Genomic DNA, 25,354 nt, shown 5'->3' on the forward strand with positions numbered 1-25,354 from the left:
TGGAAGCGGCTAGGACTCCGGAAGGGCGGGGGACGGGGACGCCTTCTCCCATGGAGGTCTCTACGGAGAAAGGAGGCGTCTATTGATCTGGGCTGGGGGTCAGGGCGGAGAGGCCAGGCAGTCCCAACAGGCCCCCCCAGGGCAGGAGCAGGTAGCGGGGGACCTCCCTCCAGCTCTTGGATGGACTGGGTCTCCGGCACCTTCTTCCCCGCATACTCCCCAGCGGCCGGCCAGCCTGGGTCTGGGCCCCAGCTGCCCTCTTCTGCCCGCCTGCCTCCAGTGCGCTCCCTACCTCACGGCTCCCCTGGCAAGAGAACGCTTGCCTCCGGCCTTCAGCCTCGGCCGCCCTGTGCTCTGTCTCCCGTCTTCTCACGTCCTGCACTTGGTCTGTCTGCCAGGCCACAGCGTGGCCCTGGGGAGCCCTCCTAGAGTTTTGTGGTATCGATCCCCGTCTCCTCATGTCAGAGGACGCTAGAGCGGGAGGATCCGATAGAACTTCCTGTGATGATGGAAATGTTCTAGAATCTGTGCTATCCAATATGGTTATTAGCCCTTAAAATGTGGCTTGCACAACGGAAAGACTAATTGTAAAATTTAATTTAATCTCGGTTCTAATCGTTCCATGTGGCTATTGGCTACCCTATTGGACAGCACGGCTCCTTAGGGGTTGCAGCTAGATGACAAGATCATGGAGATCTGATCGTGCCATAATCTTGCCGTGGGGCCCAAGGCAAGCCTCAGCCTCTCTGGATCGTGCTTCCTTCATCTATATTATGGTGGAGACTCATTCCTTCTGACCTCGAAGGGAAGGTAAGATCCACAAATGGGAAAATTTTAGCAAGGAAATGGCCTCAAAAATCTAAGTGCCACAGCAATGCAGGGTCAATGATTTCTGAAGTCATCACTAAAATAATAGCAATGATAGAGCAATAGAATCATCCTGCTGGGCTTTGGAGCCCAGATGAACCCTCATACCTGGAGAGGAGACAAGGACCACAGCGACCAGCAGCAGCAGGTGTGACTTCCTCCTGGTGGGTATCCCCATGGTGGGTGTCCTGGGCGGCAATGGGGGGCAGAGGAGAGGAGGCTCAGCCCAGCGCGGGGAGAGTCCAGCTGGAGGCTGAGAAGGACCTGGGGAGGCAGAGGATGGGGAGGACTCTGAGCCGAGGAGCGCCCCTCCCGGCTTCGTCCTGGCTCACTGGTAAGTAGGCAGTGCTTCTCCCCCAGCCTGGGGAGAGGCCGGAATTGCTCTGCACTCACCCTCCCCAAGCCCCCAGGGGAAGGGGCTTGGCTGTTACAGAGGAGCTCTTTCCGGGCTGAGTGCCTACCAGGGGGGCCCCTGGGAGTCTGGCTCTGCCCTGTACATGCCCCCCCCTCCCCTGCAGCCAGCAGGGGTTTGCTCGGGAAGTAAAAGCAGTAACTAATTGGGAGGCAAGAACCCACCTGCCCCTCAGCGGTAATAGCTCTTGATGTAGGGTCCAGAAGAGAACAGGGCCCTGCCTGGGTGGTGGGGAGCATCTTCCTCCTCCAGGGTTTGGGGCCCAATTCCCCCTGCCCCTCCCCCACAGCTGCCAGGGTTTGGGGGTGATAAGCCCCTCTGGGAGCTGCCTTAAGTCTCTCAGGGTCGGGGTGCCTGGGTGGCTCAGTCGTTAAGCATCTGCCTTTGGCTCAGGTCATGATCTCAGGGTCCTGGGATCAAGCCCCACATCGGGCTCTCTGCTCAGCGGGAAGCCTGCTTCTCCCTCTCCCCCTCTTTGTATTCCCTCTCTTGCTGTGTCTCTCTCTGTCAAATAAATAAAATCTTTAAAAAAGGGGGGGTCTTCCTTGTTTTTCTAGCAGTGAGGAGGAGTTTCACTGGTTTATTCACACCCTCTCACCTGGGCCCCAGGTGAGGCACTTATCTTCTGTGCACCAGGGAGCCCTAGCCTTGGCCCCATCAGCGGTGCTCCCCAGCTAGGAGGGCTGATGGGCCCCACAGGCCTTCTAGGATCCAAGCTTAATGTGGCTCCCAGAGGAGCCTTCCTCTTATACAGAGACTTGGTTAAATCCTGGAGCTCTGGAGAACCTGTTCCCTGGGCAGGGGCACCCAGAGCAAGTCAGAGCTCCCTTCCATCAGGAAGCGAGATGGGGCCTCATCCTGAGAGGGGCGGGCAGGCCCAGCCTTTCCATCTGCTCCCCATCTCCAGGCTGGCGTTCTGAGTTCTGGGGGTAGTGTGGAATCTCAGGGGTCTGCTTTTCGGTTTTAGAGGGAGCCTGGGTCACTGGGCTCCCAGGGCTCCCCATCAGAGCTGCCATGGGGAGCAGATAACCCAGATGCAGATTCTGCTTCTCTGCCTTGCACCTTTCCAGAAGCCTGAAAAGGCAGAGGGGGCTGAGACTGGGGGAGAGCCTGGTGGCAAGACCCACACCATCTCTGGGTCTGAGTGTCTTCATCTGTAAGATGGGTGCTCTGAGACTGCAGTGCCCCCAGAGAATGCAGCGTGGCTGAGGGCCTGGGATGCTATCCCCTGAAGGGGGGGGACGGCGGGGGGAGGGGAAGGCAGGCTATAAATGACTTCAGAGTCTGCCGCCAGGGCCAGTGCAGGGTCTAAAGACCAATGCAAGGCCAGGATCTCCCGGTCTCACTTCATGCTCTAGTCCTTTGGAAAGCAAGGACTCCCAAACCCCTTTGAACCTCAACATCTGGCCGCCTGCAGCCTTTCTCAGCCTCCTGAGAGGGAGGGGAGGGGGAGTCAGGGAGGCTGTGGGCTGAGAAGCTGGGTGTTGGTGGGGGTGGGGCAGTGGTGTTTAAACATATGGCACTCCCTCTTCTGCCCCACGGCCAGCCTCATATCCACTTCCCTTTGTCAGGAAGGCGCCCAGGTGCCACCTCTCCATGCCCCTGCACCCCCTCTCTGTCCTTGCCACTTTCAGTTCCAGACTGGAGCCCAGAAATTCTGTACTGGCCAGGAAGCCCTTCAGAGGCCCCCACAGGCACACAGACTGCAGCTCTGCTCGCGACTAGACCCTTGGCGCCACCCCCCCCCCCCCGTGGAGGTGCATCTGCCTCCATTCAGAGCCTGTGCGCTCCCCAAGGACAGAGACCCACTCCTTCATCTTGGTATGGCTGGTGCCCAGCAAGTGCCCCGCGAACAGTAGGTGTGACTTGTGGGTCGCATTCAACTGATGGCAAGCGGCTGTGACCAGCTCCTCCAGCAGTGGACACACGCTGTCACACACTCCCACTCTCCGCAGAGCTGATTCGGGGGCGCCAGGCTTCATGCTCCCCAAGGGCTGCCCGAGGGCCAACTCCCCAGGCCACACACCCTCACACACACTCTCTCTCATACTCATAGACTCACGGACACACTGTCTCTCAGACACACCCTCTCACATGCACACACGCACACTCCGTCTCTTCGTCTCACATACTTTCTCAGACACTTTTATACACTTTCACACATACTCCCACTCTCTTCCCCACACACCTTCACATACACACTCACACACACACGCACACACATACACACACACGCACACTCACACACTCAGGTCTCTAAGGTCAGCAGGGTCTTTTGTCATGGAAGAATCTAGAAGTATGGCCCTGGATGCTATGCTCCTGATAGGGAGCCACGAGGGCACTGCGAATCATCACAGGCTTTGGAATCCACAGATAGGAGTCAGTGATATGCCTTCCTTTCCTCACAGCTTTGTGAGCCTGGACAGGTTATTCCTCCTGGGGGAAGCTCGGTTTGCTCATCTACCACGTGGATGTCATAACACTTAGGTTCCAGAGCTGTTCTGAGTGGGAAAGGAGGTGATGGAGCGCCCTGCAGAAGTCCGGGGCTGTTTGGACTTGCCTTGGGGTCACGGTTCGGATGGGGGAATGGAGAGAGGATGGGGCTCCAGATCCCTTCCCCATTTCAGCCAGAGCAGGTCCACTTGTACCCGCTTCACCTCCTGGAAGTTCCCTTTAAACAAAGGGTTCCTTGGTTCCAAAATTTTGAAAACGCCCCTGGGTGCTGGTGCGGCGCGTCCTGGAGTCTGGCACAGAGAAGGTGCTCCATCATCGTTTGCTTCCTGCCCTTTGTCTGCCTGCCATTCCTAGGAGCTCAGGGAGGGGGCAGGGTGCGCGCTCAGGGAGGAGCCTGGGCTGGGCTCCGGGCAGTCATCCTGAGTGTGCCCAAGCAAAGCAGAAACAGATGACCGAGGGAGCTGGGGCTGGGGCTGGAGGCTCCGGGGCAGGAGTCTGGTGCTGCCCACCAGCAGTGCTGGCGAGTGTTGGGCGGGGGAGTGTGTGTGCACGTGCATGCGCACGCAGGTATGTGATGTCTATTTGCATCTGTGTGCTGTGTCTCTATGTCCCTGTGTATATGTGTGGTCTGGTCTTTGTTTCTATGCATGTGTCTGTGTCTGTTTATGGGTACGTCTGGTGTGTGTGTGTGTGTGTGTGTGTGTGTGTGTGTGTGTGTCCTCAGCACAGGGCATGACGACCCAGTTCCTGCCTTGTTTCTCTGTGACCTGCCAGGAGGACCACTCACCCTGGAGCACTTCTCACTGCAGTGGTCAGAATTACCTGTTAGCTCTTACCATGGGCGTACATCATGCATAACACAATCCCACTGCTCATTCTACACTTCAGTTTAATCCAGACTTTTATCAGTCACCTTGGGCTGATGGGCCCTGGGCAGCCCCTGGGGACTGAGACCTGCCTCAGAAGGGACATGGCTTGGGGAGGGGCTGGGATCGAGGAACTCTTGGGGTTGCCTTTGGGGAACACTAGAGACCAGTCAGGCCAATCATATGTACATTGACTCCACTGTGTGCCAAGGACTTGTGTGAACACACACACACACACACACACACACACACACACACGGAGCCTGGGTCAAAGTTTGAGCTTCTTGCCTCCCTGAAGGTGAGGCAGCTGGCATCCAGTTTTGCCCCATATCCCTTTCCCTTCCAGTGTTTATTACCACGTGCCAGGCATTGTGCTAAGCCCTGGGGAGAGACTGATGAACACACAGCCTTTGCAGAGCTTCCTGACCCACTAAGTGGCCCAGTCATTTCCCTATACCATCTGCCCTATGACACATTCTAGAATGCCCAGGAGGGAGGAGGCCTTTTTGTCGGGAGCAAGGCAGGAGTGGAGCTATGCCAGGCCCAGAGACGGCCCTCTGAGCCCGGAGCCAGCCAAGCCTGGCCCAGGCCAGCTGCCCTGGTGCAGGGGTGCAGGGGTGCAGGCTGGCACAGGCTGGCACAGGCAGATGCAGGCTGGCACCATCAGGGGTTGGTCCTGTGTGGCGGCAGCACACGAGGGAATGGGCTGCTTGGGGGTTCAGGGGCACCAGGGGAAGTGGGCTGAATTGCTGGGTGTGTTCACGCGCGTGTGTTCACCCCCTGGGGGACAGCTGCAGGATGGAAAGCTGTGAGCCAGACTCCAGCACACGACAGGGTTTTCTGGGCTGAGGACCCCTGCACGGAACCAGCTAGAAAATGACAGATACACTCTGCCTGAATGCAACCACTTGGGACACCCAGCTCCTGGCCCTGACTTGGTCTCTCCTTCCCCTGGCTAATGGAGATTTCAGTACTGAGGGGTTTGGCGACTTTGAAATGGGTGCTGGTAGGATAAGGGGAAGTTTGGAGCCCAGTTGAGGGCAGAGACTAAGTGACTTATTATAAGCCAAGAAGTACTGCGGGAGCCTCTCGGCTACCCACCATCCTCCATCCTGCAGCGCAGCATAGTGGTTAACAGCCTGAGCTCTGTGCCAACCGGCTTGGCCCTTACTAGTTAGCATACAACTAACTAGCATAACCCTAGCTCTTACATTCATTACCTACCCTCTCCGAGCCTCAGTTTCCCCACCTGCAAAATGGGGATGAGAAGGGGCTCTGGGGGGGTCAGCAGCGGGCCTGGCCTTAGTGAGTACTCAGAAAAGATCAGATCTTACCCCTGACAACCCTCCCGGGACCTCCAGCATGGGCCCCGGCACACCGAGGGACACAGACAGACGCCGCCCAAGGCCGACTCACTCCCACACAGTCATGACATTCGGGCGGCGCTCACAGATGTGTGGGATGCTGACGGATTCCCACAGTCTCCCTGGGCAGGCGCCTTCCTCTGCTCTGCCCCACAGGTGCAACAGGCCCGGGCAAGTAGCTGCAAGCACACCATCCAAGACGAGGGCACAAGCACATCGAATCACACCCAGAGCGCGTGTGTTCAGGAGGGCACCTGGTGAGGGCATGCACGTGGGCGCTCCCAGCAGGCCCTGCTCCTCGATCACCCCCACCTCCTGCCTGCAGGGTCCAGGATGGGAGGGGCACTCTGCCTAGGGAGGGAACAGCCACCCAGGATAGGATCACTGTCCTCCACACCTCTCTGGAAGGACAGGGGTCTGTGGTGGCCTGGTGGGGCCACAGGCCAGGAAGGGCCGGAGCTGCTGGGAGAGGAGGGTAGTGGTGGAAAGGTCTCGGTGGGAAAGGCTGGTGCCCTGAACTGGAGGAGGTCCTTAGGACAGATTTGGGTGGGATGGGGACCTCCTCAGTCCCCAGTGGGGGACAGGGACTGGGTGGGGACAGGGGAGTTGTGCAGCTGGGTCTCTCCCCAGCCCCCTCCATGTGCTCCCTCCCTTCCCACTCCCCAGTTTTCTCTGCAGGTTCTTTGTACTAGCAGCTGGTTCCGAGCCCCGAGCCAAGGCACTGCTGTGCCCTCTGGGGGGGAGCTGTGACCCCAGGCTCCCGCATTTGTCTGAGCTTTGGGCACCAGGGGAGTCTGGCCCGTCCTCTGCTGCCTGGAGTCTCTGACTCTCCTGCCCTGGGCCTCTCCCTTGGAGAGAAGCCTCAGAGTGGGCACTGGAAGAAGGGAGAGCCTTGCGTCCTCCCGGGAGGAGCTCGTGGTAGGGGGCAAGCCGTACCGAGACCCAGATTTTCCCCACTCCCCTGCCAGGGTGGAGCGGGACAGACTGAGCAAGGGGTTTGGAAGGACCATCCCTGTTTGAGAGGCCAGAATTAGGATGTTGCAACTTGGTTCTGAAGAACCATATTAGGAAGAAATCAGCGGACCAATTTCCCTATGTCCCATGATCTCTGCAGAGCGGAGACTTCCCCCAGTTCCTGGACAGTTTCCTGCAGGCTGCTTCAGAGCCAAGCCTGGTGGGGGTGCATTTGGACCTGCTCCTCCCCTCAGATTGGTTTCTGCTCCGGGGCCCAGATTAACTGTGTCTCTTGGGCCCTACTGCAGGAAGGCTGCCTTCCAGCCAAACGCAGGATGGGGGCCTAGGAGTCGGCACACTTTGAGAGGATGGGGGCTACGGCTGGAGGAGATCCAGCAGGTTCATCTGGACGGTTGCGGGGTGGGGGTGGGCTCGTTAGATGAGAAGGGTGCTGAGGTGCGCTTGGGCCTGCATGTGTCCTGGGGCAGGGAGTGCTCAGTTTTGGGTGACAGCGTCACACCTTTGCATGAACACGCAAACATGGGCTCATTGTGCACGAAGAGAAGTCATTAAGCCAAAGAAAGGACTTCTCTACTCCAAGATGGTTCCCATCAGGGCGCAGAGTCCACGGAAACCCCCATGAACTTTCCAGGTTCGCAAACCCCCTTGTGAGGTGTGAGGGAGAGGTTGGTCTAGATTAGGGTGGTTCAGAAGAATGAGAGACGGCCAGCCTGCGGAAGGGGCTGAAAAGGATCTCTGTCTTCTTATGAGTCACCCCGTTACCTTTTGAAAGAACATAACCCGAGGCTGGAAGGAATTTAGAGGGCCGTCCACCCCACATCTGCCTCCAGTCAGGGCTGTCTAGCTGTGGCCCAGACCCCAGTCGTCAAACCCTCTGAATAGTCCCCGGAGAGGAGAGGAGATTGCCCCTCCTCCTCATGGCTCATCTTCCTGGCTAGGAGGTGTCTTTAGCAGTCTGACTTCAATCCCTCCTGTTCCACTGGCATATTCTTTGCTCTGGTTCTTCTTTCCCTGTGTATCGCCCACCTCTTGCTCAGCCCCTGGTTCTGCCCTAGGAATCTTCCCTAGATCACAAATAGCACCCATGGTCAGGTTTACAGATCATCTCTGAGATATGCTTTCTCACAAACATTTGGCTTGAGGACGTGGGAGCAGGGGACACATACATCCTCCCACCCACCCCAAATGTATTGCTTCCCTCATGGCCTCAGGGTCCGAGAGGGTGCCCTGGGGAGACCCCATTCTGTGTACTCGCTCCTGAGGACTAAATTCGGTCAGTCAGAGACAATATGTACAACCATCCCGTTGAACACAGAAGCCCAACTACACGTGTCTCTATTTGAACAACTGCCGGCAGAGAAGGTGCTGGAAGAGAGTTGCATAAGGAGTGAAATCTGGCAGGGCAATGGTGTGGAGGGAGGTTGAGACCTGAGGCTGGAGGGGTACACTCGGCCAGGGAAGGGAGTGTGAGCGAAGAGCTTGGCCAGGTGGGGGAGTAGAAGATGAAGGAGTTGTAAGAGTTAAAAGAGCAGGGGACCCAGCTCCAGGCACCTGTCCGCCTGGGTGCCTCTGCTTCCCTTCCTGCTGGGGAGCACCAGAAGGACGGGTGAACCTTACGTGACTTTGATGCCCCCTTCCCATCTGTCTCCCTCCTCCCTTCTGCTGGCTGAGGACTCCCGATAGATCCCTTGGGAAATTAGGAATAACTCTGACCTTGTGGCAAAAGCCTTGCTCGAGTAGTTTTGCAGCCTGGCTAGGAAGGGGTTAACTGGTGAGGCACCCTGGGGAGGGGCTTGGATGTTGCCATCTCTGGGGGTGGGGGGAGCAGAAGTCCCTCCTCCCAAGGCCAGGAGTCAGGGTACCATTTCCCTGCTCCACCCTCAGGAGCCAGGGTCCCATCAGCCTCTCCCACAGGTGGCCCACCCTTTGCTGCCCTTGATCTCCAGTGGCTCATCTGGTCCCTCTGAGGGTGAATGGGAGGCTAAGTGGACAGAGCATCTCTCTGGCCAGAGGGTCAGGGGAGGAGCCCCAGGCTGCAGCCCAGAAGAAGATCTTGGGAGCCTCCTGAGGGACTGGGTTATTCGGGCTGTTCTTCTTCTGCCCGCCCCTGAACAGAGGGAAAAGGATGCTGGGCTGGGAAGGGGGCTGGGGGTTCTGGGGGAGTCAGGCTGAAAGGAAGGGCAATGGGGTCTGACCAGTCACAGGCTGATTGTTGGAGAAGGGGGAACGTTAAGGGCACATACTTTGGGGGCCAGAGAACCTGCCCTTCTCATGGGCCACCCTCTCCTGGTCTGCCTGGATTCCCAAACCTCCAGACAACCTTGACTGACAGCTTTTCCTCCCGGGACACAGGCTCAGCCCCCAGTGTTGTGTGGCTGAAGGGTCCCGACTTTGTCTCCACGTAGCACCTGGACTGTCCCCTTCCACAGGTGCTGTGTCATCTCAGCCCCTTTTTTGTTTCCCATACCTGGGAATCCCTCCTGGGGAAGGCAACAGGATTCAGCTCTGGACACGGGCTGAGGCTGCTTCCCCCACCTCTCTGGTGGGTGATGTAAGCCCCATGGTACTCTCTCTTTCTGGACCAAGATGAGCCCTCCCCCCTTCTCCCCGGGCCCCTTTCCTCTAGGGAAAGGCGAACTTGATGCCAATCCTTCCCTCCCACCAGTGAGGAGGAGGGGAGGGAATCTGGGGAGAAGGCAAGGTTGGGGTGGGGGAAGAAAAGGAATTTCAGCCCTGGCTTCCCAGCTTCTCACCCTTGGGGATGGGACTTGCCTCAGTTTCTCCTCCCTAAGTCCCCACTCCTGGACAGGCTTTTGCCCAAACTTGAGTTCCACTCCCCCCTCTCTCTTCCACAGCCTCTAACTGAAGCAAGACTTTGCAAAGGGGTCACCCCACAGAGGTAGACTCAAGGCCACCTCAGGTCTGGATGGTCAGGCTCAATTCCACCCAGGGACTCCTGGGGGAGGTGGGGGCGGGTGGTGGTGTGTGCAGGCCAGAGTCTGGGGCTTGGCCTCGTGGACCATCTGGTCCTGGCCCTGGGCGCCGGGCAGGCCCTGGGGCCCCTGCCCTCTCTGTAGGCAGGTGTCAGGACCGGCTGGAATTCCTGGACACCTGGACACCACTAGGGTCCAGCTTCCCGGCCAGGATCGGCCTGCCAGGCCCCTGAGGATGCCACCCACGTAGACAGGGTGGAGGGGACCTCCGGTTCGGTGGCTGCCCCCCCAGGGGCTGGGCGAGAAGTCAGACTGGCCGCAGCCGCAACGGGTCGGGGCTCCTGCTCTGCCCCTGCCCCCTCCCAAGTTGCAAGGAAACTGAGCCGGAGACCCTGAGCCGCAGCAGCGCCGGGAAGCCCCCTTCCCCTCCCCCCCCGCCCCGAGTTGGGGGAGACAAAAGCGGTTGGCACCTACCTGGGGAGAAAGAAGGGTGTTGGCTGGGGCAGGTGAACGCTGCCCGAGGCGGTGAGCCGGAGCCAGCCCGGCCGCTGGCCCCCGGGGCCGCCCTTCTCTCCTCCCCTGCTCCCCTCGGCGGCGGGCCGCGGTCCTGGGGTGGCAGGGGCGGCCGCGGTGGCGGCGGCGGCGGCGGCGGTGGCGGTGGCGGGCGAGGGCGCCTGTGTGTGTGCGCGCCCGCCCAGAGCCACTGCAGCATCTCTGCATCAAGATGTGCTCCTCCCTCTTCCAGGCTCCGCTCACTGGCTGGCTCCGGTCCTCAGCCAACGCTCGGGGCCCCGGAGATGGCTTCCTTCTGCCCCCCCTCCCGCCCCCTTCCAGTCCCCACCCTTCTGGCTTTACCTCATTTGCTGTCATTTAAGGACCAGGGAGCAAGCCAGGGCGCCCGCGTCTTCCATAATGCATGGGCGCTGTCTGGCCTGCCTGCCCCAGCCCCCCATCGCTGCCCAGCCTGGAGCCCAAGGGGCCTGGCGAGGGGTGCGGTGCGGTGCCAGCAGAAAGTGGCTTTTGCTCCTCAAGCCCTGGGCACCCACAAAAGCAAACTCCTCGCCTCCCCCAGAAGTCCCCTTACTACAGGAAGGCGTCCAGATCAGAAATCTCCAGCTTGCTGTGCGGGGCAAGTGGGATGGAGGGGCCCTCCTTTGCCCGCCCCACAGGTTCATCTTTATTGTTCCCCTAGCTTATGAAAGTAACAGGGCTCTGACAAAATATCCACACACTAGAGGAAATTTAAAAATAGATAGTGAAAGTCCCTTAACAAATCTGACTTATGTGCCCCCTGGTTTATTATTTTCATGTATATAATTATGTGGGTTGCTAGTATTATTTTATGGGAATGGGATCGCACACTACAGCATGATTTGTAAAATATTTTTTAAACTGTCTAATAGATCTTGGACAGCTTTCCACATCAGTACTTATGGATCCAAGCCCACTTTTAATCAACCAGCAGTGTGAAGGTCATGAAGAGCTCGCTAGATTGAGGGTCTGAATGTCTGAAGGGTAGTCTGGGCTCTGCTGCGGACTGACTGTGTGTGCTCGGCTATGTATCCCGCCCTCTCTGAGCCTCACTGGTAATGTGAAGGGGTTAAAGACGGCCAAGTTTCCTGCCAGCTCTGAGAGGCTAGGTGCTCATCCAGGTCAGTGGCACACCTCTTCTGCTCTGTTCCTATCACGTGGGGGGGCTGTGCCCGGGAAGGCTGGGGCCTGGAGGTGGAGGTACAGCCATCTGCCGTGGCAGTCAGCCCTGTCAGGCTGTCACTGTCATCTCACTGCCCCCTCTGCTCCACCTGCTGTCCGGCTCACATCGGCAAGACTAGGGAGTGGTCCAGATGCTGAAATAGCTGGCTGGGCCAGGCCAGCCTCGGAGTTTGAGATGGCCAGACCTGTCAAGCCCGGAATGCAGCTCTGTGGCTTCCGGAGTTGGGGTGAGGAGGGCGCCGGGGCTCGGGGCAGACCTGGGTTGAGTGAGAAGTCCCGGAAAAGGAGAGGACGTGGAAGGGGGGAGGTTCTGTTGCCCAGACTCCGAATCCAGAATGCCTGCCCAGGTCCCATCTGCTCTCCCCTCCCGCCCTTCTGCTCGGCTCTGAGGGGCTCTCCCAGCTCAGGGTCTTCTTTGTTCCTGACGGAGAGACATCTGATCGTGCTGATGATGCTTTTCGGGGAACTTGTGCTGTTCATCCCTTCCAGGACGTCCTTCCCTTTCCTGCCTCTGCCCACACTGTCCTTGTCGGTCTGTCTGTCTGTCTCGCTAGGGCTGGCATGTCAGCCCTGAGCATCTGAGGTGAGCCTTGCCCTCTGATGCCATGCAGGTCAACTTGGGCTCTGAGGGAGGGCCTCAAGTTCTCTCCAAGCAGAAACCAGCTGCCAAGAGAAGAGATGGTGCATCTGTGGCCGCGGGGCTGACGGGCCAGGGGACGTGCTGACTCAGGGGCCGAGGGTCTGGAAATGCTTGCAAGGATTGCTTTCGATTGAGACAGCTGTCTTTGTGACTCTATTTTAGGACAGCTGCTGCCCTTGCCGTGAGGGCTGGGTGCTTGGAAAGGACACAGTTCCCTCCGGATCAGATCAGCCCGGTGACTTGGGTCTCAGATTCTCTGATTCCTCTGCCACCTGCCTGCCCCGCCCCAGGGGCACTCTTGCAGCCACAGTGAGAGCACTTACTGAGTGCTTACAAGCAAGAGTACTTACAAAGCTGAGATCTAGATGCGGGGAGACAATTCCCAAAGTTTCATCTTCTTGCCTGTTTCATCAGCTGAGCCTGGTCCTGATGGATTTGGGGGATTCCCGGGGATCCTCACTGCCAGCTTCTAGGGTGCTCCTGCTCCTGAGGAGAGAGTGGGGTAGACGTTTGGGGGTCCAGGCTGAGTTTTGCCTGTGGGGTCAATTTGTCTGGTAATAACGAAAGTATTTCATAATATTATTATTAATCATTATATACATTATTAACTATAATTCAAGTGTCTCCAACGTGCCAGGAGCTGTGCCGAGAGCTTCATCTGACTTATCCCCCCAAAGGGAACATGTCATTATCATTGTTCTCATTTCACGCACGATGCCCGCAGAGGTTAAGGAACTTGCTCGAAGTAAACAGTGAACAATCGGAGAAGCAGAGGTTGCTGGTCTGCTCCCAGCATCGCGTCCATGGTTTAATCACTATGCCGTGTCCTCCAGTCACCAGCGACTGCCCTTCTGGTGGGGGCAGGGGTCAAAGTTGGGGACAGGACAATTTCCTCTCTTTTAGCATCTGCCAGATCCTGGAATCCTCACTATAGTTGACTTAGAGGGCACCTCTCCCCTCTGTGGCTAATCACTATGTCTCTGTGTAGCCCGGAGCAGGACACCGTATCCCCGAGTTGAGTCCCCACAGGCCCCCAGACGGCGCAGAGCGGGGCCAGTGGAGGACGATCAGGTGGCTCATTTGCCTGTAAACATGTGGTGGCCCCTGGAGGGGGTGCCCCCAGAAGGCATCTTGAGGGCCACACAACCCTTCCTAGACCATCTGCTCCGTCGCTTTACAGCTCCACCAGATCAATAGTGGAGTCCAGTGCATCTCTAAACGGTCGAGGAAGGCTGGGCTCAGAGGCCCAGCCCCAGAGGACAAATGGGGAGGGAGCGGGGGACTGATTGTCTTCAGGTGTCTGATGGCGTTCAGGCCTCTTTCTTCATCAGTCCAAACCTCACTGAGGTTGACTTGGCTTCTCTAGCCACCGGCATCTTTGCCTCTGGTTCCAGACTTCAGATCCTTGCCTAGAGCTCCCAGGAGACCATGTGTTCATGGAGCAGCATCTCTGCCTATAGGAGTGGGGGTTCAAGAGCCATAGGCTGTGGTCTGTCTTCAGTGTGCCTGTAACTTTCCGGGAAGCAGTCGGTTAGTGGTAGCAGACTTGACCGTACCCAGCTTTGGGGGAGGGGGACAAGGCATTTCGGACAAAGCTCTGCAACCAGACCAGCTTGACGTGCAGTCCTGCGACCTCGAGCCCTGTGATCACGGCAAGCTGCTTCCCACCTCAGAGCCCCAGTTTCCTCACCTGGAAAAATGGGAATCAAGACTCAAATTTCCCTGAATTGACGTGAGCATTGAATCACGCATGAAGTGTCTAGCATGGTGCCAAGCCCATAGTAGGGGCTCAATAAATGCCGGTACTTCCCTTTGGGCCTCTTGGGCACTCAGCTTCCCCAACTGTATCACAAGGGTGTGCACCTATGAGGCTGAGTCTTTCTCTGCTGCAGTGGTTGGGGTGGCTCTGGATTTGCTGTCAAGACAACTGGACTGTGTCTCAGCTCTGTCACTCTTAGCTGGGTGACCCTGGGCAGATCACTGAAAGATACTTAATTGCTCTGAGAATCCACTTCTTCATCAGTAAAATGGGAATAATCCTATTCCTACTTAGGATAGTTGTGAAGACATGTGGAGTAAACACAATGATTTTTTAAATTTTTTAAGGATTTTATTTATTTTGAGAGAGAGAGAGAGAGAGCAAAGCAGGGGAGAGGGGCAGAAGGAGAGGGGGGAGAAGCAGACTTCCCGCTGAGCTGGGAGCCTGATGCAGGGCTCGATCCCAGGACCCTGGGATCATGACCTGAGCCAAAGGCAGACGCTTAACGACTGAGCCACCCGGGCGCCCCCACAGTGATTTTTTTGAAAGATTTATTTATTTATTGGGCGGGGGAGGGGCAGAGAAATCCTCAGAACTACTCCTAGCTGAGCTCAGAGCCTGACGCGGGGCTCAATCCCAGGACCCCAAGATCATGACCAGAGCCGAAATCAAGAGTTGGCCGCTTAACTGACTGAGCCACCCAGGTGCCCCTAAACACAATGACTTTTTTAAAAAGTGCTTTTTGTGTTGCCAAGAGCCATGCAAAATACTGCTCATTGTTCCCTCAATTGTGTGGTATCTAAAGGTAGGGATTATCTCCTGAATGTCTGCATTCGCCCCCCACCCTCCTGCTGAGCACAGTGCCTGGCGCAGGCTCAGTAAATACTTGCAGGCTGGGAGTGCAGAATAACTGCCAGAAATTCAGATGTGGGGGAGAGAGGGTGCTGGGAGGGGTGAAGGGTTCGGTGGATGGGGGTGTGTGCCTCTGGGATGGGGCCTGAGTAGACAGAGGAAGTGAGGAGTGCACTCCTGGCAGGGGGGCGTTGGGGATTGGAAAGAACGTGATTTGCATGAGGCGGGGGGAGCCCAGTGGAACTGAGCAGGTGGACCTGGAAGGGAAAGCTCACAAGTCTATCTACACTTGCCTTCCTAATTTTGCTTGAGGGCCAGAAGGGGTCTGTGGGCTGGAGGGGCCTAATTATTCTTTTAGCCATTTCGACCCAGGGCTCTTGGAGCTTCTTTTTCAGGCTTATAATAGACAATGCTAATGTCCTTATTAATATTTAATAGTAATGATGCTAATAATGCCCTGCATTTATGTGGTCTCTCCAAAGAGCTCAAGGAACCCTGAGTTCTTTTATTTTAATGGAACAATATGGCCAATGTGGGGGTGGGGTGGGGTGGGGGGCAGGGGCAGTGGAGAGAGACTGAGTCATGGGGAGGGTGAAGCACAGAGAAGTCAGATGACTGAGCCAAGGTCACAGAGTGGGGGAGGTGGAGCCAGGACTAGGACTGGGTGCTTGGGCTCCCCGCCTGGAGCTCTGCCTTCAAGTCCACTGGGGCACCGGGGTCTGAGAAGGACACACCTGGTGGGGGCATCTTTTGGTCCTGGCAAGACCAAACGGTCCCTGGTTGGGGGCAGCTGTGACTCTGCACATGGGCTGGGCTGCAGAGAAGTGGCCACTGAGTATGGTTTATGACGCCTGCCTAGGGTGGCTAATGGGCAGCCATGGAACATGGGAGCTGGGGCAGGTGAGGACACTGGGGGCCCTCGACCAGACTCTGCAGGGCTCCCAGAGTCTCAGACCAGACCCCAGTTTTCCAGGATCCCTGGATATCTGATGCCTAACCTCTTAAAAGCAGCTTCAATCAACCCATGTCAGCACACAGACCCTCCCTCTAATCGCTCAGGCTACTTGTGCTGACTTTGCTATCTTTATGTTCCCCACCATAATTTGTTAGGGCCAAAGACATAATCCAAATCTATAGTTATGCAAAAGATGGTACATTAGAATTTTGAGGCTGCAGTGTGCTGGTGCACCACCCAGGGGGCCGTATTTACGTAAGACCAGTGACTTGTGCCCCCTGGAAGGAGACCGTGCACAGCAGAGTGGAAGCCAATGGGCTTTGGAGTCAGACAAATATTGATTTCGGTTCCACCTTCTCTACTGATTCGTTGTGTGACCTTAGGCTTCTCTAAGCCTCAGTTTTCTCATCTGTAAAATGGAGGCGAGACTATCTGCCTTTTTAAAGGGTTGTATGGATCAGATGAAGCGACATGTACATGTGTTGGACAGCAGAAGAGGGGGCGGTGGAAGGTTCTGGCACCCTCATAGGAAGTGTCCAGTGTGGGCGATGCCAGAGACGGTGTCCTGATCGGGCTTGTTCCTGAGATGTGACCTCAGTGAGTCTCTGATGGCTAGCCTCCCTTGATTTCTGCCCATTTCTGAGTCGTCTTCTTTAGCCATTGATTCTGTGATCCATGTGATAGCTGAAGTTCTTCGCTGCTTATGATGGCCAAAGTCTGCAACTGTTGCCTGCAACCAAGAACCTGGATTGATTCAGAACTTAAAGCTCCTAGTACAGTGCCTTTCACAAGGCAAAAGAAGCGTTCCACTGTGATAGCCAGAAATTGTTAGAAAATTATATCCATTCATCCATCCCTCCATGCATTCATGCATCCATCCATCCATCCTTCCATCTGTCTTTCCATCCATCCATCCATCCATCCATCCATCCATCCATCCATCATCCATCCATCCATCATCCATCCATCCATCATCCATCCATCCATCCATCCATCCATCATCCATCCATCCATCATCCATCCATCCATCTATCCATCCACCATCCATCCATCCATCATCCATCCATCCATCCATCCATCCATCATCCATCCATCATCCATCCATCCATCCATCCATCATCCATCATCCATCATCCATCATCCATCCATCCACTTAACAAGCAAGTATCGAGTACCTTTGTACTAAGCACTATACCAAATGCTGGGGATACTGAGGACGATAAGATATGATACATCCTCTTGAGAGGCTCACGGTATAATGGTGGGATGATATGTACAAATAATTAAAATATAATCCAGTAAGAGCTGTCACCCAAGTTTGCACAAAATATTATGGAGGGGTGCCTGCCTTGGCCTAGTGAGGATCAGAAACAGAGAAAATATTTAACCCGAGTCCTGAAGGAAGTCTCTGAACTCACCAGGTAGAGGTGGCACGGGCTGGGAGGAGGTAGGGGCGGGTGGGGCTCCAGGAAGCCCTAAGAGTTTGTGCAAAGGCAGCTGCAGAACGTGGAGAGCTTAGAGAGTGAGGAGTCATCACATCTGCACTTTTGAAGTTTCAAGGAAGGAAGGAGGCTGGAGGGGTAGGCCAGTCCAGTCCATGAAGAGCCTTATGAGCCCTAAGGGGCTTTATCCAAGAGCCATTGGGAGCTCCTGGAGGGGTCTGAGCAAGCAAGAGGCAGGCTGAGACATGTACTTTGGAAGTCCACTTTGGGGTGGTGGGGCGGGTAGAATGCACAGAGCAGATGCAGACCTGGAGGCAGGGAGGCCAGCTAGTCAGGCATGGGCAGAGGAGAGGTGATGAGGACTTAGAAGGATCCTTGGGGCTTCAACCTGCACTGGCCAGATGGAAGTCTTCACTTGAATGCCTGTGGGCCTCTCACATTCCCAACCCCCTACCTCATTCCCCCTGATGGTCAGTTTCACATGTCAACTTGGCTAGGCTATAGTGATTTAATCAAACACTGATCTAGGGATTGCTGTGAAGGTATTTTGTAGATGTGGTTAACATCTACGATCAGTTGACTTTAAAGAGATTACCCTCAGAGCACCTGGGTGGCTCAGTTGGTTAAGCGTCTGCCTTCGCTCAGGTCATGATCTCAGGGTCCTGGGATGGAGCCCCATGTCAGTTTCCCTGCTCAGCAGGGAGTCTGCTTCTCCCTCTCCCTCTGCCCCTGCCCCTGCCCCTGCTTGCACTCTCTCTCCCTCAAGTAAATAAATAAAATCTTCTTTTTAAAAAAAGAAAATATTATTTGAAAAAATAAAGAGATTACCCTCCATAGTGGGGGTGGGCCTCATCCAATCAGTTGAAGGGTCTTAAAAGCGCAACTCAGGTTTTCCTGAGGAAGAAGAAATTCTGCCCTCAAACTACAGCTTCAGCACTTGCCTGAGTTTCCAGCCTTCCTGCTGTCTATGGAAGACAGAGCCAGCCCCCACAATTGGGTAAGTCAATTCCTTGAAGTGAATCACACCTGTGCATCTATGTGTACACACTCATAGGTAGGACACGCGTGTACTAGACACACACATACACATGTCCCACCTGTTCTGTTTCTCCGGAGAATGCTGACTGATACACCTCCCCCGTCTACCTGCTGCTCCTCTTGGGTTCCCTGCCCCCATGAATGGCACCCTCCAGACCTTCCCATCCTCCCCTCCACCCCCGTGTTCTGCCGACCACTCAGCCCTGCCGCTCGTGCCCCTTGGAGGCCTCTCCTCTGTGTGCCCCACAGTCTTGGCTCTGACCCTCACAGGCTTCATCTGAATTCTGGCCATCTCATCCTCACCAGCCTTCATGTCTAGTCTCAGCCTCCTATCCCCTCTCCAGACTGCAGCCGGAGTGAGCTCTCTAAAATGCAAATCAGAGCCTGTCACTCTCCTGCTAAAAATTCTTCAGCTTCTCCTGCCTCCAGGTTGGTGACGGGCTCCGTCCCGTGACCCAGGAGATCATCGGGTCTGCCCCTTCTTTAGCTCTGCCCTTTTCTCTAGCCTTGCCTCACCTGGCTCACTCCTGCCATGTTGACATACCTGTCCTTTCTGGAAGGGGCTAGACTGTCTCATTTCACCCTCTTCATGCTGTTCCTGGTTTGGAACAGTCATCTTTCTCCCTTGGGTATACCTGCCTAAGTCCTCTGTGCTCTCAAAAACTGGCCCAGCGGTCACCGACTCTCTCTTAGGCCCTCGGCGGCGCTGTCCCTTTGTGCGCACACGTCTCACGGATCTGTCCCGGGTGGGTGTTTCCACGCTGGATCTCCTAGCTTTGCGCTTTCGGCAGAGCGTCCAGTGTACACTATATGCTTGTTAAATGAACTGATGAGTGCAGCATCCATTCCTCTGCATTTCGGGATGAGGGTGGAGGAGCCCATGTTGGGGCGCAGCTGACTCCTTCTCTCCCAATGCTGGGTGTCCCAGAGGCAGGGCAAGCGCCAGCCCATTTAGTGCAAGCTCCTTTGAATGGAGGCAGCATGGCCCTGGGGGTGCACAGCATGCAAGGGGAGCGTGAGCTAGTTTGAAGCCCCCAGTCACCACCTCGGCCAGGCCAGATGTCACGGTGCAGGGCACAGTCCTTCATGCTGGCCCAGCCTGAGGGTCTGTGGGAGAAGCTGCCCCCAGGGTCGGAGAGCCTGCCTGATGGGCCGGTCCTCTGCCCGGCAGAGGCTGCAAGGTGGGTGCAGACCTTCCCGGGAGAAGACTGAGGTCTGGGGCCGGCTTGGTGGGTGTGCAGCCTGTGTGGCCGCCCAGGCACTGTGCTCAGAATGTCCCTGCCGGTTTCATGCTCTTCTGCTACTGTCTTGGAATTATTAATAATTTTTGAAGAAGAGCCTCGCATTCTCATTTTGCATCAGGCACTGTGAATTATGTAGTCAGTCCTGCTGAGCTTAGTGGGGCTGCCCCACTGAAAACGGTACCTGGAGTTATTGGGCCAAAGGGACTGGGGGTGACTGGCTCCCTCCTCGGAGGAGGAGGACCAGGACCCCATTCATACCATCAGCCTCTGCGCCTGACTTCGTTCATTTTGTGGGGGCAGGTCAGCAGGAACCTCGGTGTTTTGATTCCTCTGAGATCCTTGAAGCCAGGATCTCACGGTCCCTGTGCTGAGAATGAATGCATTTGATGTTTTTAAATGGTTGAAAAAACTAAAGAGGAGACTATTTTGTGACACATGAAAATAATATGAAATTCAAATTTCAACGTTCATAAATAAAGATGTATTGGAACACGGCCATGCTTGTTCACTTATGTATGGTCTGGCCGCCTTCATGCCACACCGGGGGCCGTGTGGCTTCCAAAGCTGAAAATATTTACTATCTGGACCTTTACAGAGGAGGCTTGCCAAACCCTAGCGAAGCCATCCCTCAGTTGCCTGGAGCCTGGTGGAGGCGTCAGTCACTGACGCTCAGGTTTTGGGTTTCCTTCTTGCCTTAGCTCAGTGGTTCTCAACCAGGGGACCTCTGGCAGTGTCTGGGGACATTTTTGGTTCTCATGAAGGGTGCGTGTGGGGTGGAATGTGTGCTAGCAACATCTAGGGGGAGGTCAGGGATGCCGCTAAACATCCTATAATGCACAGGGCAGCCCCCACCCCTAGGGTTACCCAGCCCCAAATGTCAGTAGTAATGAGGCTGGGGATCTCTGTGTGGAAGCTCAGGATGTGGGCATGGCAAATTCCTGCTAGGCCTTCTGGGCTAAGGAACCAGCCAGAACATCCACTGCCCTGCAGATGAGCAGCCCAAAGACTGCGTGTACAGGATGTGTGTGGGGCGGGGGGGGGGGGGGGACAATGAGAAGGACCAAGTAAGGGGTTTCCCTTTCCTTGGCCCCTTGAAGCTCCTATACCTGTTAGGGCCCTCAAAGGGAGGACTAGCTTCCTTCCCTGAAGTCCCCCGAGGCACAGGACTGTGCTCATCTACTTAGGCAGGTGAACTTGGTCCTGGAAGGGGAGATGGTTACTGAGGCTGCCGGGGGGCCAGGGACACAGAGAGGACCTGGAGGTGTTCCCAGGGGACCAGGTGAGCAGGGCGCTCAAGCTGATGGAAGGAGCGTGAGGTGTCGGGAGCCTCAGGGAAGGGGCTGGCACGGCTCCCACCCGACCTTCTGGAGAGTGACAGGAACAGATGCGGTGACTGTCAAATGAGAGGCTCGCGGCACTTGGGGAAATTGCAGAATTAACAAAAGGAGGGCTGCTTTCAGGGAACGCAAGCAGGGGCACGGTGTGTACAGCTGGGCTGGCCTCTGGGGACTCCCTTTGCTTGAAGGGCAGGGAGCAGGGGTCGTCCTGCTTGGCCTCTGGGCTGCTTGTGGGCTGGGAAAGGGTGGGCAGAGGCAGAGTTGTCAGGCCTGGGGGCAGGACAGGGTCAGGTTAGAGCCAAGGCCGGGGCCAGGCTGCATGTAGCCTGGAGTCTGGCAAGTGGCAGGGCTGTCTGGAGGTCATCTCATCTCTCCTCCTGCCTCTAGGGCCAGCCCCAGCAGATGGCATCTTGCCAGCTGAGGATCCAAGCAGAGGGGCCCTCAGCAGGAATGGGAACTCACCAGCTGTTACTTGCGAAGCCCCCTGAAGAAGCAGCCAGCTCTCTCGGAAACTCCATGGACAAAGAGGCATGTGTCTGAGGGTCTGCAGGGAGCCTGCACCTTCTCCTGGTGGGGGTAGGCCGTGGGAGTGGCCGGAGCTGGTGTGGCCTTAGCCCGGAGGCTTACCTGGCCTGCCCGGAGAGGCAGGATGCTGCGATGCGCACTGTATGGCCCGGAGGAACTAAGGAAGGTTCCGGGTAGGGCCGGTTAGAGGCAGGAGGCTTGGACTCCATGCTCCTAAAACCTATTAAAAGATCAGTAAAAGAGAAGGACAATAAGCCATTTCCCAAGTGGGGATGGTTTTAATTGTAACGTGGGGCTAATTTAGACCCAAAGAAAACTCTTTCTAAGGCTGAGTTATGGGGTGCCAGATAGACAGGGAAGCTGTGGAATCCTTCCGAGGTGTCAGGGACCTGCCTGCTTGATCTGGTGGCCGGGGCTTGGTTAAGGTTCCCCCAGCCAGATGGTCCTGAGCGCAGCTTCGTTCTTGCTTGGCAGACCCTCTTCTTCCTTGTTCCTGGAGCTGCAGCAGCTGAAGTATATAGATGGTAGACCGGGGGGCAGGGAAGCCGGGGGCTCCCGACGTTCTAGAGGCCCCTGGGCATTGGTTCCAAGAGCCCCCCACGGGAAAAGCCTGCCCTGTCCTTCCGAGAAGTGACTGGAAGCAGGAGTCGGAGGGGGGCTGGAGGGTGGAAGACAGCAGACAGATGCAAGGGGTCACTCATTTGCTGGAGTGCCATCCTTCTCCCTGTCAAAGATCTGGGGTGGGGGCAGCCCGCCCGACAGACGCGCTGCAGAGGTGGGGGCTGCTGGCCTCTCCCCACTGGCCAGCCATCCTGGCTTCTTCCCCCTTCCTTGCTGGTTTCCCCGGAGCCTGCCACATTGTTAGCTGGCGCCCCAGGGGACAGACTTCAGATGGAGGGAAGCGGGTGTGTGTTTTGTTTTGTGGGGTGGGGGGAATCTCTGAACCAAGAACCTCTTTGGCTAATGAAGTCGTAATTACTCCCAGCTCACTAATAGGATGAAAGCGGGGGCGGGGGGCTCCGTTAAAAGCCACTGATGGACCCACGAGAGGGTGCCTGACAGCACTGAAGGGGGGCTAGGTGATCGGAAATGGATGTCAGGGCTGGGGGGAAGGAGGAAAGGGAACGCAGAGGCTCCCCCCTGGCCTAGGGCCTGCCTGTGTGTCTGGGAACTAAAGTTGCACCTCCATGGTCCTCAGTTTAGGATAGGACGAGATTCTGGAGAATGACCATATTGCCTCTTCCGGCCGCCAACTTCCCCAGAGCAGCACAGCTCCCAGCTGTCTGCTGTGGGGTATGTGTCGGGTGGGGGGTGGGAGGCTAGAGGGCCAGGGAGAGTCTAGAGCGGCTGAAGCTCTCAAACTGTTTCTGTTGGCTTTGGAATGAGTGTATTTGTAAGTTTGTGTATTTCTCTCCCCCTGGGAAAAACTCTGAGCCCTTTTAGATGCAGTCTGGTTGGCCACAATCTGAAATGGGCACCTGCTCTCCCCAAGGAGCTTAGCTACTGTGGAAGGGAGGGGCGGTGCATTCACTGGGTCCCTGAGCAGCTGGGTGGCCGGGTGGCTGGGTCGGGGGAGCCAGTTTGGGATTTCGCATTTGATGTGGGGAACCTACGGAATGAAGGGGTGGGCCAGGGCTCACACCAGCCCTACCCGTCTGCAGGTCTGGGGCAGGTGCACGTAACTGAGGAGGGACTGGGCCTTCTCCAGGGGGCCTGCTGACTGACCACTGAACATATGCCTTCTCCCCAACCCCTCGAGTCCAGAGCATGTTCTCTTCCCAGCAGCGAGCCTGCAGCCTTGACTACCCCGGCTGGACCAGGGAAGGAGGCCCAGGTGGCTCTACGGAGGGACTTTCTGTTTTAGCCCTTCTGGACCTCCAAGAGGATTGACTGGATGATGGTCTTTGCGAAACTCCCCTTCCCTGGAAAGAAATGCTGTTGGTGTTGAGAAGGAAGGAGCCGTGTGGCCTGGAAGAAGTGCTTTCTCCTACCCTAAGCTTGGGAGTTGGGCTCTGGAATCCCGGGGAGGGAGGGGGGGATTTCCTCCCTGACCCACTCCTGTGGGGATCAGGGCTGCGCATGCTCAGGGAGGGGGTGCTGGCTGAGTCCCTGTCTTTCTCTCTTAGGACAAACCTGGGCCTTATGGATGTCTGGCCTCATCTTCTTCCAACCCAGGGACTGCCTGGTGGGTAGAGGGTCGTGCTGTGTCTTAACCACCAGGCTGGAGCAAGAAGGAACGGGAGGGAGGGAGGTGGAAGATGGACAGTCCTTTCCGATAAATGAGAGTGGGTTCCTAGGCTTTAAAGAGAGACAAGAGCCCTTAAGGGACTTTGGGAAAGTTAATTAATGGGGCTGTAGAATGAACCTCTAGCTCTCAATACCCATCACTGGCCCTTGCATTCAGCCACTCGGAACCTTGTAAACGTGCTTTTAGGAAGACGCATACTGCCTGCCCCCTGTGCCCCCTTGTCAATACCACACAGACTGAGCCACTAGCTGGGCAGTAAATACGGTAACGCAGCCGGCCTGAATACAAATGAGGCCTGCTCACTCTGGGGGGGCCACCTGCGTGGGAAGGGCAGGGCTGGGTGCCACAAAGGTGCAAGCGGGCATGAGTACTGGTCCTGCCCTCCAGAGTTTATAGACTGGCCAGGCATAGAAGAGACAAGTCCCTGCAGTGGCAGTGAACTGATGCTGAAGGCCAAGGTGTGTGAGGGTTGGCAGGGCGGGGAGAGGGTGGGGAGGGGCAGTGGGGAAGGTCAAGAGCAGCTCCTGGAGAGAAACAGCCCTGGGGGCTCGGCTGGTCACAAAAGGTGGGATTTGAGCCTGCCTGGAAGGATGGGGAGGACTTTTAAGGAAGAAGTAGAGGCTAGGGAGAACATTCTAGGATGCAGAAGAAGGGCAAAGCCTAAGGGGATTCATTCATTTATGTACATTTAACGCATTATTATATAATACCTACCATGCATCAGGCACTTTTCTTAGAACTTCCCACATTTTAACAGATTTCATCCTTACGTCAACCTACGAGAGAGCTACAGTTACAATCCTTGTTTTGTGGATGAAGAAACGAAGGCAAGGAGAGGGTGTGTAACTTGCCTGAGGTCACACAGCTAGTGCCTGACTTACCTTCCGAGTCCTGGCGCTTCTTTTCCTGGTACTCAAGGCAGACTTGGAGCAGAATGAGTCCCTGTGGCTTCACTGGCCCCCCCATCGCAGGACCACTGAGCGGCCCGGCACCCACACCCCTCTCCCCTGGGCTCTCCCGGGCTGGGGTCGGGAGCCTATGGGTGCTCCCCCCAGCAGAGCCAAGTAGTAAGGGGCAAATCGTGGCTGGGCCACGTCGACAAGCCGCCAGGGGCTGCGGGGGCATGATGCCTTTGCAGCACCGAGCGCCGGGCCCGTTTGTCACGGAGATGCCTGGTTTTGTCACAGAGATGCCCGTTCATACCCGAGTGTCATGACCCACGGGGAGGTTTTAGAGTCAGACAGGCCTGGCAGCGAGTTCTGGCTTTGTCATTTCCCCGGGCGTAGCAGTCAGCCCTTTGCCGCCGCAGCTTCCTCCTGCATGACCTGGCCTGACGCTAGGGCCTCAGAGGGCTGGTGTGGGGGTCACAGGAGAGAATTTGCATAAAGTGCGCATCACTCTCCCCGCACAGACCACAGACGGCGGGCGTCAACGTCATTAGTGGCTCTTCTCTGAAGTCACTTAATGTAAATGTATTGTGACCCAGATACCATCTGGTGCCCTCGTGCCTCTGACATGGATGAAAATGGATCAGTTCCCCTGCCAGTTCCATGCTCCGTGAAAAGTTGAAGACTCTCCCACGATGTGTGCTAATGCCTACGCGTTTGTGTTCTGACCCCTACATTCTCCCCCGGTCTCTGCTTCACCCTGCATCAATTTGGATGTAGAATTCACCAGCTTGCCTGGTTTTTCTAAAAGATCCGCTCCCGTGAAGCAAATTCATCCACTGG

General features: G+C 56.3%; 1 protein-coding gene across 1 annotated transcript in view; it reads right to left on the minus strand.

Annotated features, from left to right (window-relative positions):
* Window positions 1–10,536, minus strand: part of CNTN2 (contactin 2) — a 28,624-nt gene extending 18,088 nt beyond the window's left edge. The window contains exons 1-2 of the mRNA XM_027613933.2: window positions 10,346–10,536; window positions 976–1,131 (exon numbers count right to left, since the gene is read on the minus strand). Of these exons, the coding sequence (XP_027469734.1) occupies window positions 976–1,045 (70 nt within the window). The 5' untranslated portion in view covers window positions 1,046–1,131; window positions 10,346–10,536. The remainder of the gene's footprint in view (window positions 1–975; window positions 1,132–10,345) is intronic.
* Window positions 10,537–25,354: the final 14,818 nt, after the last annotated feature.

This window comes from Zalophus californianus, chromosome 10, assembly GCF_009762305.2.
Source record: "Zalophus californianus isolate mZalCal1 chromosome 10, mZalCal1.pri.v2, whole genome shotgun sequence".
Lineage (NCBI taxonomy): Eukaryota > Metazoa > Chordata > Mammalia > Carnivora > Otariidae > Zalophus > Zalophus californianus.